Source organism: Coloeus monedula (assembly GCF_965178545.1).
Source record: "Coloeus monedula genome assembly, chromosome: 9".
Classification (NCBI taxonomy): domain Eukaryota; kingdom Metazoa; phylum Chordata; class Aves; order Passeriformes; family Corvidae; genus Coloeus; species Coloeus monedula.
Window position 1 is genome coordinate 23,208,372 of NC_138789.1, and position 14,903 is coordinate 23,223,274.

A 14,903-nucleotide genomic window follows, 5' to 3' on the forward strand; every position below is an offset into this window, starting at 1 on the left:
GAATCAGGTGCCGCAGTGGTGGGGAGAGAAGCACTTGGAAAAAAGGTCCCCGAGGACTACCATGGGTCTTTCTGCTCCTCTCTGAGGGGCCAAAGGGGCCTTGCATCTTCTCCTGTGCTCTCATGGATGTGGATTCCCTCGGACACTCCATGCCAGCACAGCAGCCAGCCTGGGCTGCTGGTGAGGAGCGATCCCTGCAGCATGTTTGCCTGGGGGGTAGCGACACTCAGGGCATCCCCTGCCCCTCCTGAGGCTGCCCTGATACACATGGGCAGATAATTCCCAGGACAACTCCTTTTTCTGGAGCTGGATCCCCATCCTGAGCGTGGATTCCCACCAAGCCAGCTCAGCTGCAAGCATCCACCCCGGCTCCACACCACCCTCGCCATCTTGCAGGGGACACCTGCCCGTGGGCTCCCGCCTTCCTGCTCCCCTCACACTCACCCCAGGGCGTGGGGGTCCCAGCGGGCGGCAGGGGCAGGGGCCGTGGCCTGGCCTTGGTGGCGGTGGTGGCGATGCGGGTGGGACCCAGGTACTCCACGTAGGTGCCGGGGAAGTCTCCGCGCTCCTTGGTGCGCTCGTTGACGCCGTGCAGCCAACCCTGGGGGTTGCGCTCGTCCCCGTCCTTGTAGTTGGGGCTGCTGAGGAGCCCGGCCCTGCTGACCGTCAGCACGTCCCCGGGGCACAGCGCCAGGTCCTCCTCCCGGTCCTTCTGGTACTCGTAGAGAGCCCGGTACTGCAGCCCGTCCGAGGAGGCCATGGCGGCAGCGTGGCGTGGGTCACACCGCCCCCGGCCAGCCGGGCATTGGGGGCCCGGGGTGGCCGCACGGGGCTGGGCTTGGGCAGTGCGGCGTTGGGAGCGTTCCTTTCCCTGCACACGCAGGAGGAAAACCTCAGTGTTGGAAAATCTGCGACATGGAGAGCGGCTCCTGACCCTCCGACCCCAAAATTGCTGCGGAGCCACGCCAACGGCTGGGACTCGTCAGCGTTGGCTCAGGTGTGGGTAAGGAGCTGTTTCTTCACCAGAGCAAACGGAGGGGAGCAAATGAGGCTAACGGGGGTAGAGGGGACAAACGTGGATCCTCGTTAGCCTGGCCTCATCCGCACGGTGCTGGGGACATCCCTCCTCTGCCGGAGAGAAAGGCAGCGCGTTAGTGACCAAACCTCTGCCTTGACCTCAGCCTCGTGCCCGTCCCCCATCCCAGCCGCCCGGCACCAGGGAGAGCCCAGCGGCTCGCTCGACTCCTGCTTCCCAGGGAGCTCCCACCAGCAGGGCTCGGCCACTGCACGCAAGGAAAGTGCCGGCAAGAGTCTGGAAAGTAGGGCAAGAGATCACGCCACGGGTTTTTAAAATAGACATATGTGCTGAGAAACCTCCTGCCGCACGCAGCTCCCCTCCGGCAGCTCCAGCCTGGCATTGCTGCACGGAGCTGGCAGATGAAGATGTAGGTTTTTCATGTGGGTTTGGGTTTTTTTTTCCCTTTCTTTTTTTCTTTTTTTTTTCTTTTTTTTTTTTTTTAATTTTTTTGGTGCATTTTTATATATTCCTCCAAGAGTGACATCATCCCTGGGGGGAAAGACTGTGCTGCTGCCGACCCACTGCCCCCCAGCTTCCAGCAGGACCCCGCGGAAGAGGGATGGAGGGATGATGAGCAGCAGCCGTCTGTCTGTCCATCCATCCACCCGCCTCCCAGAGCCCTCCCGCCGCCCCTGCAGCCTTACCGGGCGCGGTGGCTCCAGCGGCGGGAGCGGAGAACGGGAGCGGAGCGGAGCCGGCTCCCGGCCCCGCCGAGCCGCGCTCCGGCGGTGATGTCAGCGTCCCTCCTCCTCCTCCTCCTCCTCCTGCTCGGTAGCCGGGCGGCCCCCCCGCCGCAGCGCGTCGAGGGGGGGGGGGCACCCGGCTACCGAGCAGGAGGAGGGAGAATTGTAGGAGTAGGTGGATGACTTCATCCCCAGATGCAGCATCTCTGCTCCCAAATTGCATCCTCTGTAGGATGGAGATCTCCCATCTGTGGGTCTCCATCCATCCTTAGGGGTGCTAAAGGACAGGAGAGGGCCAGCACCCCATGGACACCACCCTTGTGCCAGCCAGCTCTCCCTGTGCACCCACACAGAATCCCATCCCTTACCCAGGCTACAAAACATGCACAGGACAGGCAGGAGACGTCATGGAGAATCCCAGCTCAGGGATGCTCTGGTTCCTCGCTCTCCTCCTGAGCCTGGACAAGCTATCCCAGTATTTGTCTGTCTGTGAGGCACTGAGAGGTGGATGTGATGTTTCCAGAGGCTCAAAGGCTTGTTTTGGTTGTATTTTTTTTTAATCCTTGCTTCTCACGCTGACTTCTCTGAAATGGTCGTGGCTCCTTGTCTTTGCTGCAGGTTGGACATCCTAAAAATAGATGGTACCTAAAACACGGGCTCTGGGAAATGCACGCTGGCTGAATCCAAGCCACTGCAAGCAGCAGTGCAGGGGTGGCATGAAGTCCAAGGAGGAATCCCAAGTGCTGGGAAAACTGAGGAAACAGACACAGAGGCCATCAGAGCAATGCAGGAGATGTATGGCCCTTCTTATCCATAATTCCAGCAAACCCCCCCTCCTTTCCCTGCAGCACACGGCCTGATGGTGCAGGGCAGCAGCATCCTGGGGGATTCCTCCCAGCTGCACTTCCTTGGGCAGCATGCAGCCCCCATTGCCCCACTCCCCAGCTGGATCCAGCCCAGCTGCTGGTCGTTGGAGATTAAAAGGGATTTTTCTCTCCCTCATCCCATTTCTGCTGGCACCATGTTGCTGCTGCTGCTGCTGGGACAGAGTCAGAGTTGGCTGTGAACAGCCAGATGCTTCCCTCCCCCCAGTCATGCTTCCCCAGTCATATTCCCTGTGCCCCACCAGGGGTGAAGAGGTTTTGCTGAGTCTCTAAAGCCCTGCCTGGTCTCCCCAGCATGTCCCAAGAGGCTGTGAATTCAACCAGGCTGAGCACAGTGTCAGTGCTCTGGGGCCTGCCTGGAGAAAGACAAGGAGGTGTTTCCCTCCTGGGACAGGATCAGAGCTGGGGAGGCTGGTGGGTTCATCACCACCCATCCTGTCCTAGGGTCAATCCGATATACAGGCTGGGAATCAACACAGTCCTGCGGCTGGATGAGGCTGAGCATCACCCCAGCTCTCCCTGGCTGGCTCCTCTCCTCAGAACCCTCAGAGCACCCCTGACACCCCATTCCAGCTGCACTGCGCCAGGATCATTCCCAAAACTCTGCGCCCTGGGCTGCCCCTCACCCTGTGTCACCCCTACCTGGTTAATTTAAACCCCCACAGCACTCCAGCCCAGAGTTTGGCACATCCCCCAAGGCGGGCAGAGGGCTCTCAGAGAGCACCCTGTGAAGACACAAGAGGTGCTTCAGGCCTTCACTGCTATTGATTGAGCCAGAGGAGCTGCCTGTCAGGCCCTGACTAATCCATCCTCGCTGGATTAATGAGCAGCACTCATGGCAATGAGAGCTTCGCCTTGGCTTACCTGGCCTTGACTGTTCTGTGGAGAGAGCAGGAGGAGCCGTCCTTGCTCCCTGTACCCCACAGTCCCCTCCAGGCTGCCCTTTGCTCCCTGTCTGGGCAGCCCAGGGTGGGTCTGTGGGGAGGAGAGTGACATCTCCTCACTGGGGTCCCCATGCCCTTCTGCAGCTTCTCTCCTCTCCTGGCTGGAGGGACAACCCTTGGTGGGAGCATCTCCAGCAGATGCTCAGCATCCACTTTGGCTGCCTGTCCTGGCCTTTCCAAAGTGACAGGGGTCCCACTGCTCTCATCTTCGCTTTTGGGGGCTGTCACACTCATGTCCAGGGAAGTTGGCCACATGGCTGTGAATAAATAGAGCATAAATAGAGCTGTTAACATGCCCGGCTGGAGAAAGTGAGGCTGCAGCACAGGGCTGAGCCCTGCCCAGCCAGAAAAAATGGAGAGAAAAGGTTTTTGATTTCCTTTGACTTTTCAGAGTTGGCTTTTTTGGTATCACCTCTGTTTCCCCAATTCGGAAAGGGCCATGCTTTGCTTTCTCTTTAGACACAGGAAAACTCCCTGTCTCTTGGTTTTCTTCCAGGGTGCCCAGGATTGAGCTCCGGCTTCTGTGGCTTTTGGTTTAGGGAGAGCCAAGTGCTTCTTCAAACAACCTCCCAGGGTGGTATCCGCGGACATCCTCTCACTGCCGGCTCCCACAGCTGCGCTCTGCCACCACCACCAACCTGCCTGCTGGGCTGGGCTACCCCGGGCCTGGGGAGGGATAGGCTGGAGAAAACCCGAGGGACGTGAGGGAAGACTGGAGGTGCTGCTGGGGCCCTTTCCTGTGCCTCTCTGCAGGGCTAGAGCTGGGGACCCAGGGCCCCTCAATGCCCCCTCCCTGGGCAGCGGGCACAGCACACCCCAGGAGCAGAGCCCGACCCGGGGAGGAAGCTCCAGCACCCACCCAGCCCTGGCCAGCCTCGCTGGCGAGACGGCGGCGGAGGCTCCCCAGGCTGGCTCTGCCTGCAGCAGCCCCCGGAGCGCCGGCACGCAGGCATGGAGCTGTCCTGATGTGACCCTGCAGCGCAGCCCTTTGCATCCCCGAACCTGCCCGGCTTGGCTTTACGGCAGCTGCCGCCTCGGCGTGGCCCTTGGTAATTAATTCAGGAGGGATTTGCCGGCTTGGACACGCGTGAGAAGCAAGGAGATGTGATCTGGAGGGGTGGGCAGGCAGTCAGCGGCAGGGCAGGCTCAGGGGACTCGCTGTGGGGGGAACATGCACGGGGAGAAGCTCAGCCCGCTACAAAGGAGGGGCGTTGTCATCGAGCCCCTCGTTAGTGTCCTTATTAACACCGCGATTAACATCGGCTACGTGAGGCACAGGGACAGGTCCTCCCCCTGAGGGACACGCACCAGGGCCATGCACTGCTGGGACACAGTATCACCCCTGGATTTACACCCCGGGCCCCACATGGCAGAGATCGTAGCACCAGATGGGGCAGCTCCTGCTTTTGGGATTCATGCTGTGGTTTTGCACACAGCCACAGAAATGGGGACGATTCCCCCGGAAGCTGGAGCTGCAGCCCCAGGGAAATCGGTGTGGTCCCACTGCCTGCTCCCTCCCAAAGTGGGGGATTTGGGATTTCCCCGGCTCTCCAACCAAAATGCTTTGAGTCCTTTCGAAGCTGAGAACTGGAATATTTCAAGACATCAAAAACTTTTGGCTGATGTAGATATTTATTTCTCTGCATCAGGAGGTGGGAAGTGATGAATTCAGCACAAATTTGTAACATTCAGTAACTTCCATCTGCAAATCCGAAGTTGGATTCATCGCTGGCACATTGCAGTGTGTCCATCCATCCCGACTCCCCAGGTGTCCGGATGCTGGAGAGACAGCTGGGTACATGCTGCCAGCCTCAAACAGACATGTGAAAGCCCTTTGCAAGGGACTCACCTGGCTGGGGATATCCCAAAATCCTGTCAATCACAGACCTGGCTGGTCTCCATGGCTGGTGGTGCCTGGGGCTTCTTACCCTGTGCTTTACCAGGAGGGAAACTGAGGCCACTTCCCTGCTCCCAGTCTCCCAAGGCCAGGTTGCTTGAAGGAGTCTTGCTGCCCATGCCCTGTGAGAAGCATCCCCATGCTCCAGGGAAGGGGATGCTCAGGATCCAGCTGGTCTGTGTGAGAGGATGGGGACAGCGGGGAGATGGCGTGGCCTTGCTGGGCAGGAGGGACATGGGAATGCCACTGGACTCGTCCTTCTGTGGTCAGGTCAGGCCTTCTCAGAGAACCAGAAAATCCAGCCCTGGCTTCCTAATGGGGCTTGGGTGGGTGATACTGGGGAGTGATTGAACCCCAGGCTGCAGCACCAGGTGCTGGAGGAGGTGAGGGGACCAGTCCATAGCTTGTCCTCTGTTTTTCCCTGTGGCTGGCAATGACTGGGGAAGAGAGCAAGTATTTACTTACATGTCAAGATTGTCATTGGGGTGGAGGGATTGTGTGCAGCAAACAGGGTCAGGCTGGGATGGGGCAACTTTTGGGAGAGGGGCAATATGAGAGAGGGTTTAGGAGCAGCTGTCCCCCTTTGGGAGAGGAATGAAGGCTTGGCCCTAACTCTGAGCAGCTTCCTAGCAGCTGCTGCAGAAAAGGACTGAGGCTACAGGCAGTGAGGGGGTGAGGGCTACAGCCCCCAGCTGCAGCACGGGTTGTGTTCATACCCAGGGTGCCTGGGAGGGTTAGAGGCTTCCCCCAAATACCACCGGGATTTGGCTGGAGCCCAGTGGGGCTGACTTCATCCTGCTGAAATGTATCATTACAGCCAGGCAGGGAATGAGCTGTGGGGTTTCGGGGGAGCCAGGGGTGGGGTGGAGCGTGCTGAGCACACAGAGCCTGGTTTCCTGCAGGATGGGGTCTCCTGTGCCTCCTGCATCGCTCTGTGGTTTGATGACAAGCTGGAGGGACACACTGTGGGCACTGGGGAGGGGACCAGCACAAGCTCCTGCCCCAAAGGTGCACTGGATGGGCAAGGACCACCGCCAGGATCAGGCCTGGGGAGGCAGCGTCCTCTGTGAGGTGTGGCTCTCTTGCTGTCCTGCTCTTTGGGAAACCAGCCCTGTTTCAAAGCGTCTTTCCAAAGAAAATCACTTTTGGCAGCCCTTAGGCAATGGCAAGTGCTCACTGACTGCTCCAGCGCTGGCATCTGTCATGGCTGTCACTGTCCTCTCCCGCCGCCGTCACCCTGTTGTGTCCCCGCCAGCAAAAATCCACCTCCCTGTGCAGCAGCTGGGGACGGCCCGGACAGCTTTGGCTTTTCCTTTGCGAACCGGCTCGTGTGGCCGTTCCCCAGCGCCCTCCTTTGCCTGCTTCTCTTTTGGCCCAGGATGTTGGAGGTTCGGGTTTTGGGGAGATCCCTGCCTGAGTGGTGCCGAGAAGGGGCACCAGCAGCTCACCCACAGAACCAACCTGCGAGGACGGGATGCCTCAGCCTTGGCTGGCAGAGGGAGGCCGTGACCCGGGGGGCTGTGAGTGCCCACAGCTGGAAAATCCCGAGCCCATTGCCCAGCTCGCGGAGAGGGGCGGCGGGGTGGCACCCCACAGCTGCAGCATCCGGCACAGGCTGGAACAGCCCCGGGCTGATATCGCTGCCCCGCAGTGCCCCCAGGGCAGGAGGGACCCCGCGGGACACAGGCAGGGACCCTGGCGTGCGTCCCACGGAGGCTGCCAGCAGCAGAGGGCAGCAGGGCTCCGGGCTCCCCGCGACACCGAGGGGTGGCCCCGGCGGGGCCGGACGGGGCGGGGGGCTCCGGCGGCGGGGGCGGCCCCGGGGCCGCGCCCCGTTAAAGGGCGGCACCGGCGGGGCGGTGGAGGCAGAGCGGGCTAGGTCAGGACGGGACGGAGTGTTGGGATCTGCTCTCCGTTCAGGTAAGTTGGGTTCCGTCCTTCCCCGCCCGTGGGGACCCCGGGCTCCCCTAGAGGGACGCTGGGCTCTCGGAACGGCAGCGGCTGTGCCGGGTGGGGGTTCTCCCGGTAACCTCTCTACTCTCCCCAGGTGCAAAGATGGGGTGCTTCACCTTTATCAAGGTCATGATGATCCTCTTCAACCTGGCCATCTTCGTAAGTGCGCCCCGGGAGCTGAGGTCTGCGGGAGGGGGTCTAGGGGAGCTCCCGGAGCCGGGTGTGGGGTGGGTCTGGCTGGGCTCTCCTGCCCCTCCGTGTTCCTTTCTGTGGGCGATGGGGTGGAGAGTGTGGGCAGGTGGGTGTAGGTGGGACTTGCAAAGCCCAGAGGGCTGCGCCATGCTCTGGGGACAGTGGCTGTTGCATCAGCTGCCCCTGTCCCTCGTTGTGCTGAAGCTTGGGAAGGGGTGCTGAGTGCCCCAGAAAAGGGGGTTTGCTGGGTCCCTGCCTGGGGGCCCTACCTCTGTAGGGGAGCAGCCCACGTGTGACGGTGGTGTTGGGGTTCCTGGATGTCGGGAATTCAGAGCACATGCGGGCTCTACTCCCACCCAGGGAGAAGGGTAGTGGAGCTCCCAAGAGCTGCCCTGGCTCTGCAGGAGCCACCTGGAAGAGGGTGTGATAGGATACAGCCTTGGGAAGGAGGGGATGCAGAGCCTCCAGGCTCGCTCTGGTGAAAAAACCCCCCTGTAAAGCTCCTGCCAGGATCTGAATGTGGTGGGGAAGGTTGAGTGGGCAGAGGGGAGGGCTGGCACAGACTGCAGGCAGCCCAGAGTTCACCTTGCCCAGGAGTGCATGAGTTTCTGTGGCCAGGGGCTCCTCAGCTTCTACTCTGGGTGGATGGGCAGCTGCCCTGTATGGAGCAACTTGTGGTGGTGTGATGGTGGCCAGGGTCCAAACTGGCGGTGTGGGGTCGTGGGGAGGCTAGTGGCACTGCTGGCACTGAAACCCCTGGGGCTGGGGAGGAGGGCAGCTGTGACACAGCCCAGGGGATGTGCCCAGGGTGGTGGGGTGTGTTTCAGGGTACTGACCCATCTGCCAATACCCTGAGCTGCCTGCAGTGCCACAAAGTCTTACTTTGGTGTGGTGAAAAACTGCTGAGGGGAAAAACACCTGTGCCAGGGCCTTCCCCAAATAGCAAATCTCATGCCTATCTGGAAGCTGATATTGCCTTTCTCCTCCCAGCTCAGTGGCGGGACCCTCCTGGGAGTTGGCATCTGGGTCAAAGTGGATGGAGAGTCATTCCTGAAAATATTTGGGGCGCTCTCCTCTAGCGTCCTGCAGGTTGTGAATGTGAGCTATCTTCTCATCGTCATTGGTGCCATCCTGCTGGTGATCGGCTTCCTCGGGTGCTATGGCGCCCAGAAGGAGAGCAAATGTCTCCTGATGATGGTATGGACCTGACTGACCTCCTTACCAAGCCTCGTTTGAGCTGGGGCTGTGGTGGGGGAGACCTGATGGGCAGATTTCTCTGCAAAGATGTTCTCTGTGGATGTTTCCATGTAGTGGCAGTCTGGGTGGCCCTTGGAAGGGCAATGCTGGACTCAAAGTCTGCCCCTGAGCTGAGGTCTCTCTTGGAGCGTGTCCAGAGAGCTCAGCCCCATGCAGGTGGAGGGCTGGAGGACAAGGCTGTGCTGCTCCTGCCCAGGAGCAGAGCTGAAGGCAATGAGGCAGGAGGGTTTGAGCCCTGGGGAAGCTGATGAGTTCCAGTGGCCCCTGAGGGTTCTGGCTGTCTGTTTGACCTCCTGCCCCTTGCTGTGTCCTAGTTCTTCTCAGTGGTGCTGATCATCTTCATTGCTGAAGTTGCTGCTGCCGTGGTGGCTCTGGTCTTCACAGGTCTTGTGAGTGCAATGCCTGAGTCTTGGGTTGGGCTGATCTGGGACCCGTCCTACCCCTTGGGAAAAGAGGAGACACGGGCTGGCAGTGCTGCCCATGGGTGTGGAAGCTGTGCAGTGGTCAGTGCTGCAGGAGGAAGGGATGTTGGCTGCTGCTGGTGGCAGCTACATGGGTAGGCTGGAGTAGCCTGAGGGTGGTGGGAACGGGGGTTTCTGTTTTATCATAACCCTCATTTTTTAGGCCAAGTTTTGCCCACTTCTTTCTGTTGAGCCCCTCAGTCCCTAACCAGCTTAGGCTTGACGCCTCCCCACCTCTGAGGGGGGGAGCCACTGGGGGAGGAAGTCCCTATTGCCTCATGCCGAGCAAACTCACCCCCTTATTAGGCACCTGAGAAACCACCTGGGGAGAAAGGGGACTGCCTCATTAGGCACTGGAGAAGTCAGCCACAGGGCCAACATCATTCCTGGCTCCCTCACTTAACACCGCTTATCAGATGACTCACTGGGCATAAGTGACCTTGGTGCCATAAAACACTGGTTAGTGGGGAAGGTGACAAACTCTCTGTGGGTCAAATGGACATGGTGTGACTTCTGGCTGTGCTGGGTCTGTTTGGTCTCCTCTCCATAGGCTGAGACCAGTATGGGGGTGCTCAGCTCTGTGGTGCTCCCCAGAACCTTCTCTGATGGTGTTTTTCTGCCCTTTCTTCCAGGCAGAAACATTGCTGACAGGTCTGGTGACCCCTCTCCTGAAGGAGAGGTATGGGGTGAACGACACATTCACGCACATCTGGAATGCCACCATGGAAGAGGTGTGCTGAGCCCTGGGGCCCTCACCTGTGGGTCGGGATCCTCCCAACACGGGCTAGGTGGTGCACATCTGGGTGGGACAGTGAGATGGGAGTGGGGACACACCACAATCCTGGATGTGCTGAGCTGTCACCACCTCCTCGGCTCCCCAGGTGCCTGGGAATTACCTGCTTGGGAGCTAGAGGTGTGAGAGGTGTATGTGATGATGCATGGGGCAAAATCCTGGACCCAAGGTGCCTACTGAGCACCCCACAGAAGCAGGGTTGAGCTGGGTGATACCCTCCATGAGCCAGTGGGGTCCAGGTGGTGTTGGAGCCTGGAGGCAGACCTGAAGGATGCTCTTCCCATGCCTTCCTCTCTCTCCCTCTTAGGTTCACTGCTGTGGCCTGAATAACTACACGGACTTCAACAACTCCTACTTCTATAAGACGTACGGCAGCTACCCCAGGCAGTGCTGTGACATGCTGGAGCCCTGCAACGACACGCTGGCTGCAGAAAAGGACATCGAGGTACGGACGTGCCCATGGCTCTTGCCCTCTGGCAGAGCCTGGCTTGGGGTGTGCCTGGGCACAGAGGGGGAGACCTCTCCTGTAGCTCCAGCTCTGCACGTGGTGGTCCCATGGGCTTTAAGTTCTGGGGGGATGCTATGGTGGCCTCGGCTTGTCCCTGGCAGAGACAAGTAAAGCTGTTACGTTGCTCTGGTCACAAGGGGAATGGAGTGGTGTGCCTAATGCTGGGCATGAACCCAGGCACTGATCTGCCTTTTTAGGTGATTTCCCTGCTTCTTCCCTTCCTTTCCTTGCTCCCCACCCAGTATTTGATCTGAGAAGTGGCTGAGTTGTCCCCTGAAGCCCCCAGACCTTCTCCATGGCTGTGTGCTCTGGGTTGGAGAAACTGTACCTCCCTTTCTGGGGGATGCTGTGCCCTGGCAGTTGGGGTATCACCACCTCTTGCTCATCCTCACCTGCATGGTTGCCTCCTGCAGGGCTGTTTCAAACAGATCTTGGAAGAAATCAAGACAAACGCAGGAGTGGCGGGCGGCGTGGCAGCCGGCATCGCTGCCTTGGAGGTGAGTGCCTGAGCACTGCTGGGCTGCCTCCTCCTTGTGCCTGCAGGTGGGGCTGGGACCAGCCCTGGGGGGCGTTCAGGGGACTGGTGCAGCTCCATGGACCACCTGCAGCTCCAGGCTACTGAGCCTTGTTCCCTGGGCACATCCAGCCCTCCTGCCTTGGCGCACTGGGGATGGTGGGCTGTGACCCAAACCCGTGTTGGGGAGGGGAGGTGCACATTTAAGGGGGCTGATTTGCACCTTGCCGCCCCCAGATCGCGGCCATGGCAGTTTCCATGTACCTGTACTGTCGGCTGGATGAGAAGTGACCCCCCGAGGCACGAGGATGACCTGCCACCCCCCATGCCGGGGTGCACCCGTGGCGTGCCATGCTCTCGGGGGGACCCCGTCCCTCTCTGGGTCTGATGCTCTCCTGTGCACTGTGATTTATAGCTGTATTTTGATCTACTGAGCTGGGATCTGTAGAGTTTGTGTATATTTTTGTACTGATATGGTATATGGAGTCTGTACATAGAGATTTGGGGTGGTATTTGATTGGGGGGGTTGTTGGGAGAAGCTGCTTGGTCCGTTTGGCTGATACCAGCATGTGATAAAGCAGCACAGGGCTGATACCAGCCGGTGATAAAGGCAGTTCAGGGCTGCTGATCTGGCAATGGCACAGCAATGCCTTGATAAACTCCTGGAGGCGGGTGCTGTACCTCTCCCACGCTGTCCCCACCGTGTCCCCCTGCATCAGTTTAGGTGGTAACTACACCCTCATAGGGCATGTATCTACTCTTGCACCCATTTTCTGCCACCCCTGACCTAGTTGCCATGTTGTCCCCTAAAAGAAGGGCTGGCTGGGTGCTGGCTGGTCTCTGCCCCTTCCCTGGCATGAAGACAGCCCTGGTGGTCCCTGGCTCTGCAGGGGCTGGGGCTGCCCCTTATACCCCCTGACATTTTGTGCCTAAGCCCCTCTCCATGCTGTAAAGAAATGCAAATAAATTTTTCATCTTGGATACAAATTATTTTCTGGAGTTGATCTTGGTGCTGCCTTTAATAAATACCCTCTGCCGGGGGGATGCAGGGGTAGGGGCTGCCTTGCCTCCCTCCCACCTTCCCTTCCATGTCCTTGCAGGTAGCACAGCTGTGCCCACAGCCTACCTGCCCTCCTTGCATGTGGCTCCTCACCTGTTCAGGTGCTTGGAACCAGAACAGCCCTGTGTTTGCACAACAGACAGGGTGCAGCGAGGCCACCAGCCTTGCACCCCACACCCTCTGCAACAGCACTGCTTGCTCACAGCATCTGTCAGGGACTGAGCAACAGCTTGGCTTGAAAGGCAGGACTGGCTGAGGGGTTCCTGCATCCCCATCAGCTGCAGGAACCTGGACCGGGGTGGTGAGGAGGGATGGATCCTGCCAGCCCCACCTCTGAACATCTCCACTCCAGCATTGTCCTGCACTGCCTGTGTGTGATGCATCTGCTCTCCCTCTATGGGTGGGGATGGGGGAGGTCATGGGTGGGCTTGGGGGGTTTCCAGACCCCCTCTTTCCCCAGCACTGCTCCCTCTGTTCCCTTGAGGATATACTTACTCTGCCTCAGTTTCTCCACTTGGAAAGCACAGCCAGGGTGGGTGCTCCCAAGGGGCTCCTTCACCCTGTTTTTGCCACAAGGCTTCCTGCCTCTCTGGCTGTGGGGCAGGGGGGTGGAGGGCAGGGTGAGTGGCAGGAGGCCAGTGTGCAAACAGCCTCTCCATGCACTGCCTTGCTCCCTGTCTGCTGTGCCACCCCCTTATCAGCTCCTGCCCTGGGTACGGGGCTGCACTGAGGCACTGCCATGGTCTGGCATCTCCCTGGTGCCATCCAGTACCTGTCACAGTGGCAGGAGTGGGCAGGGGACAGTGAGACAGGCATGGGCACCCACTCCCCACCTTGGGTTCCTCAGCCCTGGGGACATGGGATTTGGCCCTGCCTCATGGCAAGGTGTGGGGGGAAGCTGCCAGAAAATAGCCTTGTCTTTCCTGGACAGGTGAATAGGTTCCAGTTCTACCATAAACTGGCGCCACCTCATGGGTGACGTCAGGGCTTTTATGACTCTTTTTCCCTCTCCAAGGCTGTAGGAGCTGCCAGGCAGCCCTTCCTAGAGGTGTTGTGTGCCCAGGAACCAGCTGGCACAGTGCTGGGCACACCCAGCCATGTCCTCCTCTGCCCCTTGTTTCTGGGATGCCTTGCAGAGCTGACTCCTGGCACACACCCTCTCACCATCACCCCTGCAGGGTTGAGCAGGCTCAGGGGTGATGCCTGGCCAGCTGCTGCCTTCCACCTTCACAACTCCTCCCAGCCATGGGGCAGAACAGGCTCTTTCTGTGGCACGGAGCTTTGTAAATAGCCCTGCAAACACTGGCTTGGTTCCTGCCCTCCACCTGCCGGGAAAACTTGAAGGACCAGTTTCTCCTTGCGGATGCGACTCCTCCCAGTTGCCCTTTGCGGCTCTTGGCTGCCCTGGCAGCCAAAAGCAGAGCAGTGGGGGGTGAACTGGACTGGCACAGCCTCCCTGTGCTCCCTCTGTGCCCCTGCCCTCCACTGCCACAGCCTTTGGGCTCTCCAAGGAGATCCCATTCCAGCTGGTTCCCCACGAGCCCCGCGGCACATCCCAGCCCAACCATCCCCATCAGCCCATGTGGGTGCCACCAAGCACCTCTGCACCTTGTACCCCTTAGACTTGCCCAGTTCTCCCAGACTGGCATGCTGGGGCCATCAGAAACTGACAGCACAAGGCCGAAATGTCCCCGAGGGCTTGTGGTGGCAAACAGAAACTTCCTTATTGCTCCCGGGAAGATGGCAGGAGATGGCTTGAGCACTTGACGCATCTGGGTGTGTGCCAAAGTGGGGATTCTTCTTTTCCGCCTGGGACACAGGGTGAGGGAAGGCAGGAGGGCAAAGTCTCCCTCCAGGGACGTTGGGAAAGCAGCCAGTGCCATGATGGGAGCTGCGCACAGACCAAAATTCCTGGGGATTTGTAGGGTGCGCTCTCCACCGGCATCGCTTGTCCCGAGGCACAGCAGGCAAACCCTGTGTGTTGCAGGCGCCTGTGCTGGCAGGGAGTGGGCAGTGATCAGCAATTCAGGAAAGGAGCCGCCCCCTCCTTCCTGGGAATTAGCATTGATGGGAACAGGTACATGAAAAGAAGGAGGAACTGCAACTCTTTGGGTTCGTGCTGATAAAGGGGGTAAAACTAAGAAGCAAAAGCAAACTCATCCAGCATCAACTGCCCAAGGAGTGCCCGCTGTGGGGAATTTCCCCTGCCTGCCGTAGCAGCCTGGCCAGGATGTTCCCAGAGTGGGGGGAAGAGGATATCCTTGAAGGGCGCAGGCTGGTCCAGGGGAAAAAGCGAGCCAATGCACACTTTCCCTGGCACAGACTTCCTGCTTGACTCCCCTTCTCCTCTTCCTCAGAGATAAACCATCCCGAGTGCCAGCCTAAGGCCAACGGTGCTTTTTAGGCAGCTCCCTGCCCTAATTGTTTGCCGAGATATCAGAGGAGGAGATGCAAGGGCTATTCAAACGGCAGCAGGCAGGAGCTGACATTGAGCCTGGCGTGTTAATCATTAACGCTGCACTGGGCAGGAATGGCACAATAACTGTCACAGCAATCCTGGATAGCCAGTTGAAGATTAATTTGCCACCTACCTTAGATGTGGGCACAGGAGGTGGCAGCCCTGTGTCCACAGGCACAGCAGGGAACAGGGACAGGAATGGGCTGGGTGCAGGGAAAGAA

At 59.2% G+C, this 14,903-nt stretch overlaps 2 protein-coding genes across 2 annotated transcripts in view; one reads left to right on the plus strand and one right to left on the minus strand.

The window, feature by feature from the left end:
• LOC309576060 (phosphatidylinositol 3-kinase regulatory subunit gamma) overlaps positions 1-760 on the minus strand; it is a gene marked incomplete at its 5' end in the record, with an annotated part of 73,061 nt that extends 72,301 nt beyond the window's left edge. The window contains one exon of the mRNA XM_082287023.1: positions 445-760. Coding sequence (XP_082143149.1) covers positions 445-760 — 316 coding nt within the window. The remainder of the gene's footprint in view (positions 1-444) is intronic.
• Positions 761-7,541: 6,781 nt separating this feature from the next.
• On the plus strand, positions 7,542-11,455 carry TSPAN1 (tetraspanin 1; the record flags this gene model as incomplete). The annotated part of the gene is made up of 7 exons (XM_082286905.1): positions 7,542-7,598; positions 8,622-8,828; positions 9,203-9,277; positions 9,982-10,080; positions 10,450-10,587; positions 11,064-11,147; positions 11,402-11,455. 7 exons carry the CDS (start codon positions 7,542-7,544, stop codon positions 11,453-11,455), a joined length of 714 nt encoding a protein of 237 aa, XP_082143031.1.
• Between the last annotated feature and the right edge of the window lie 3,448 nt (positions 11,456-14,903).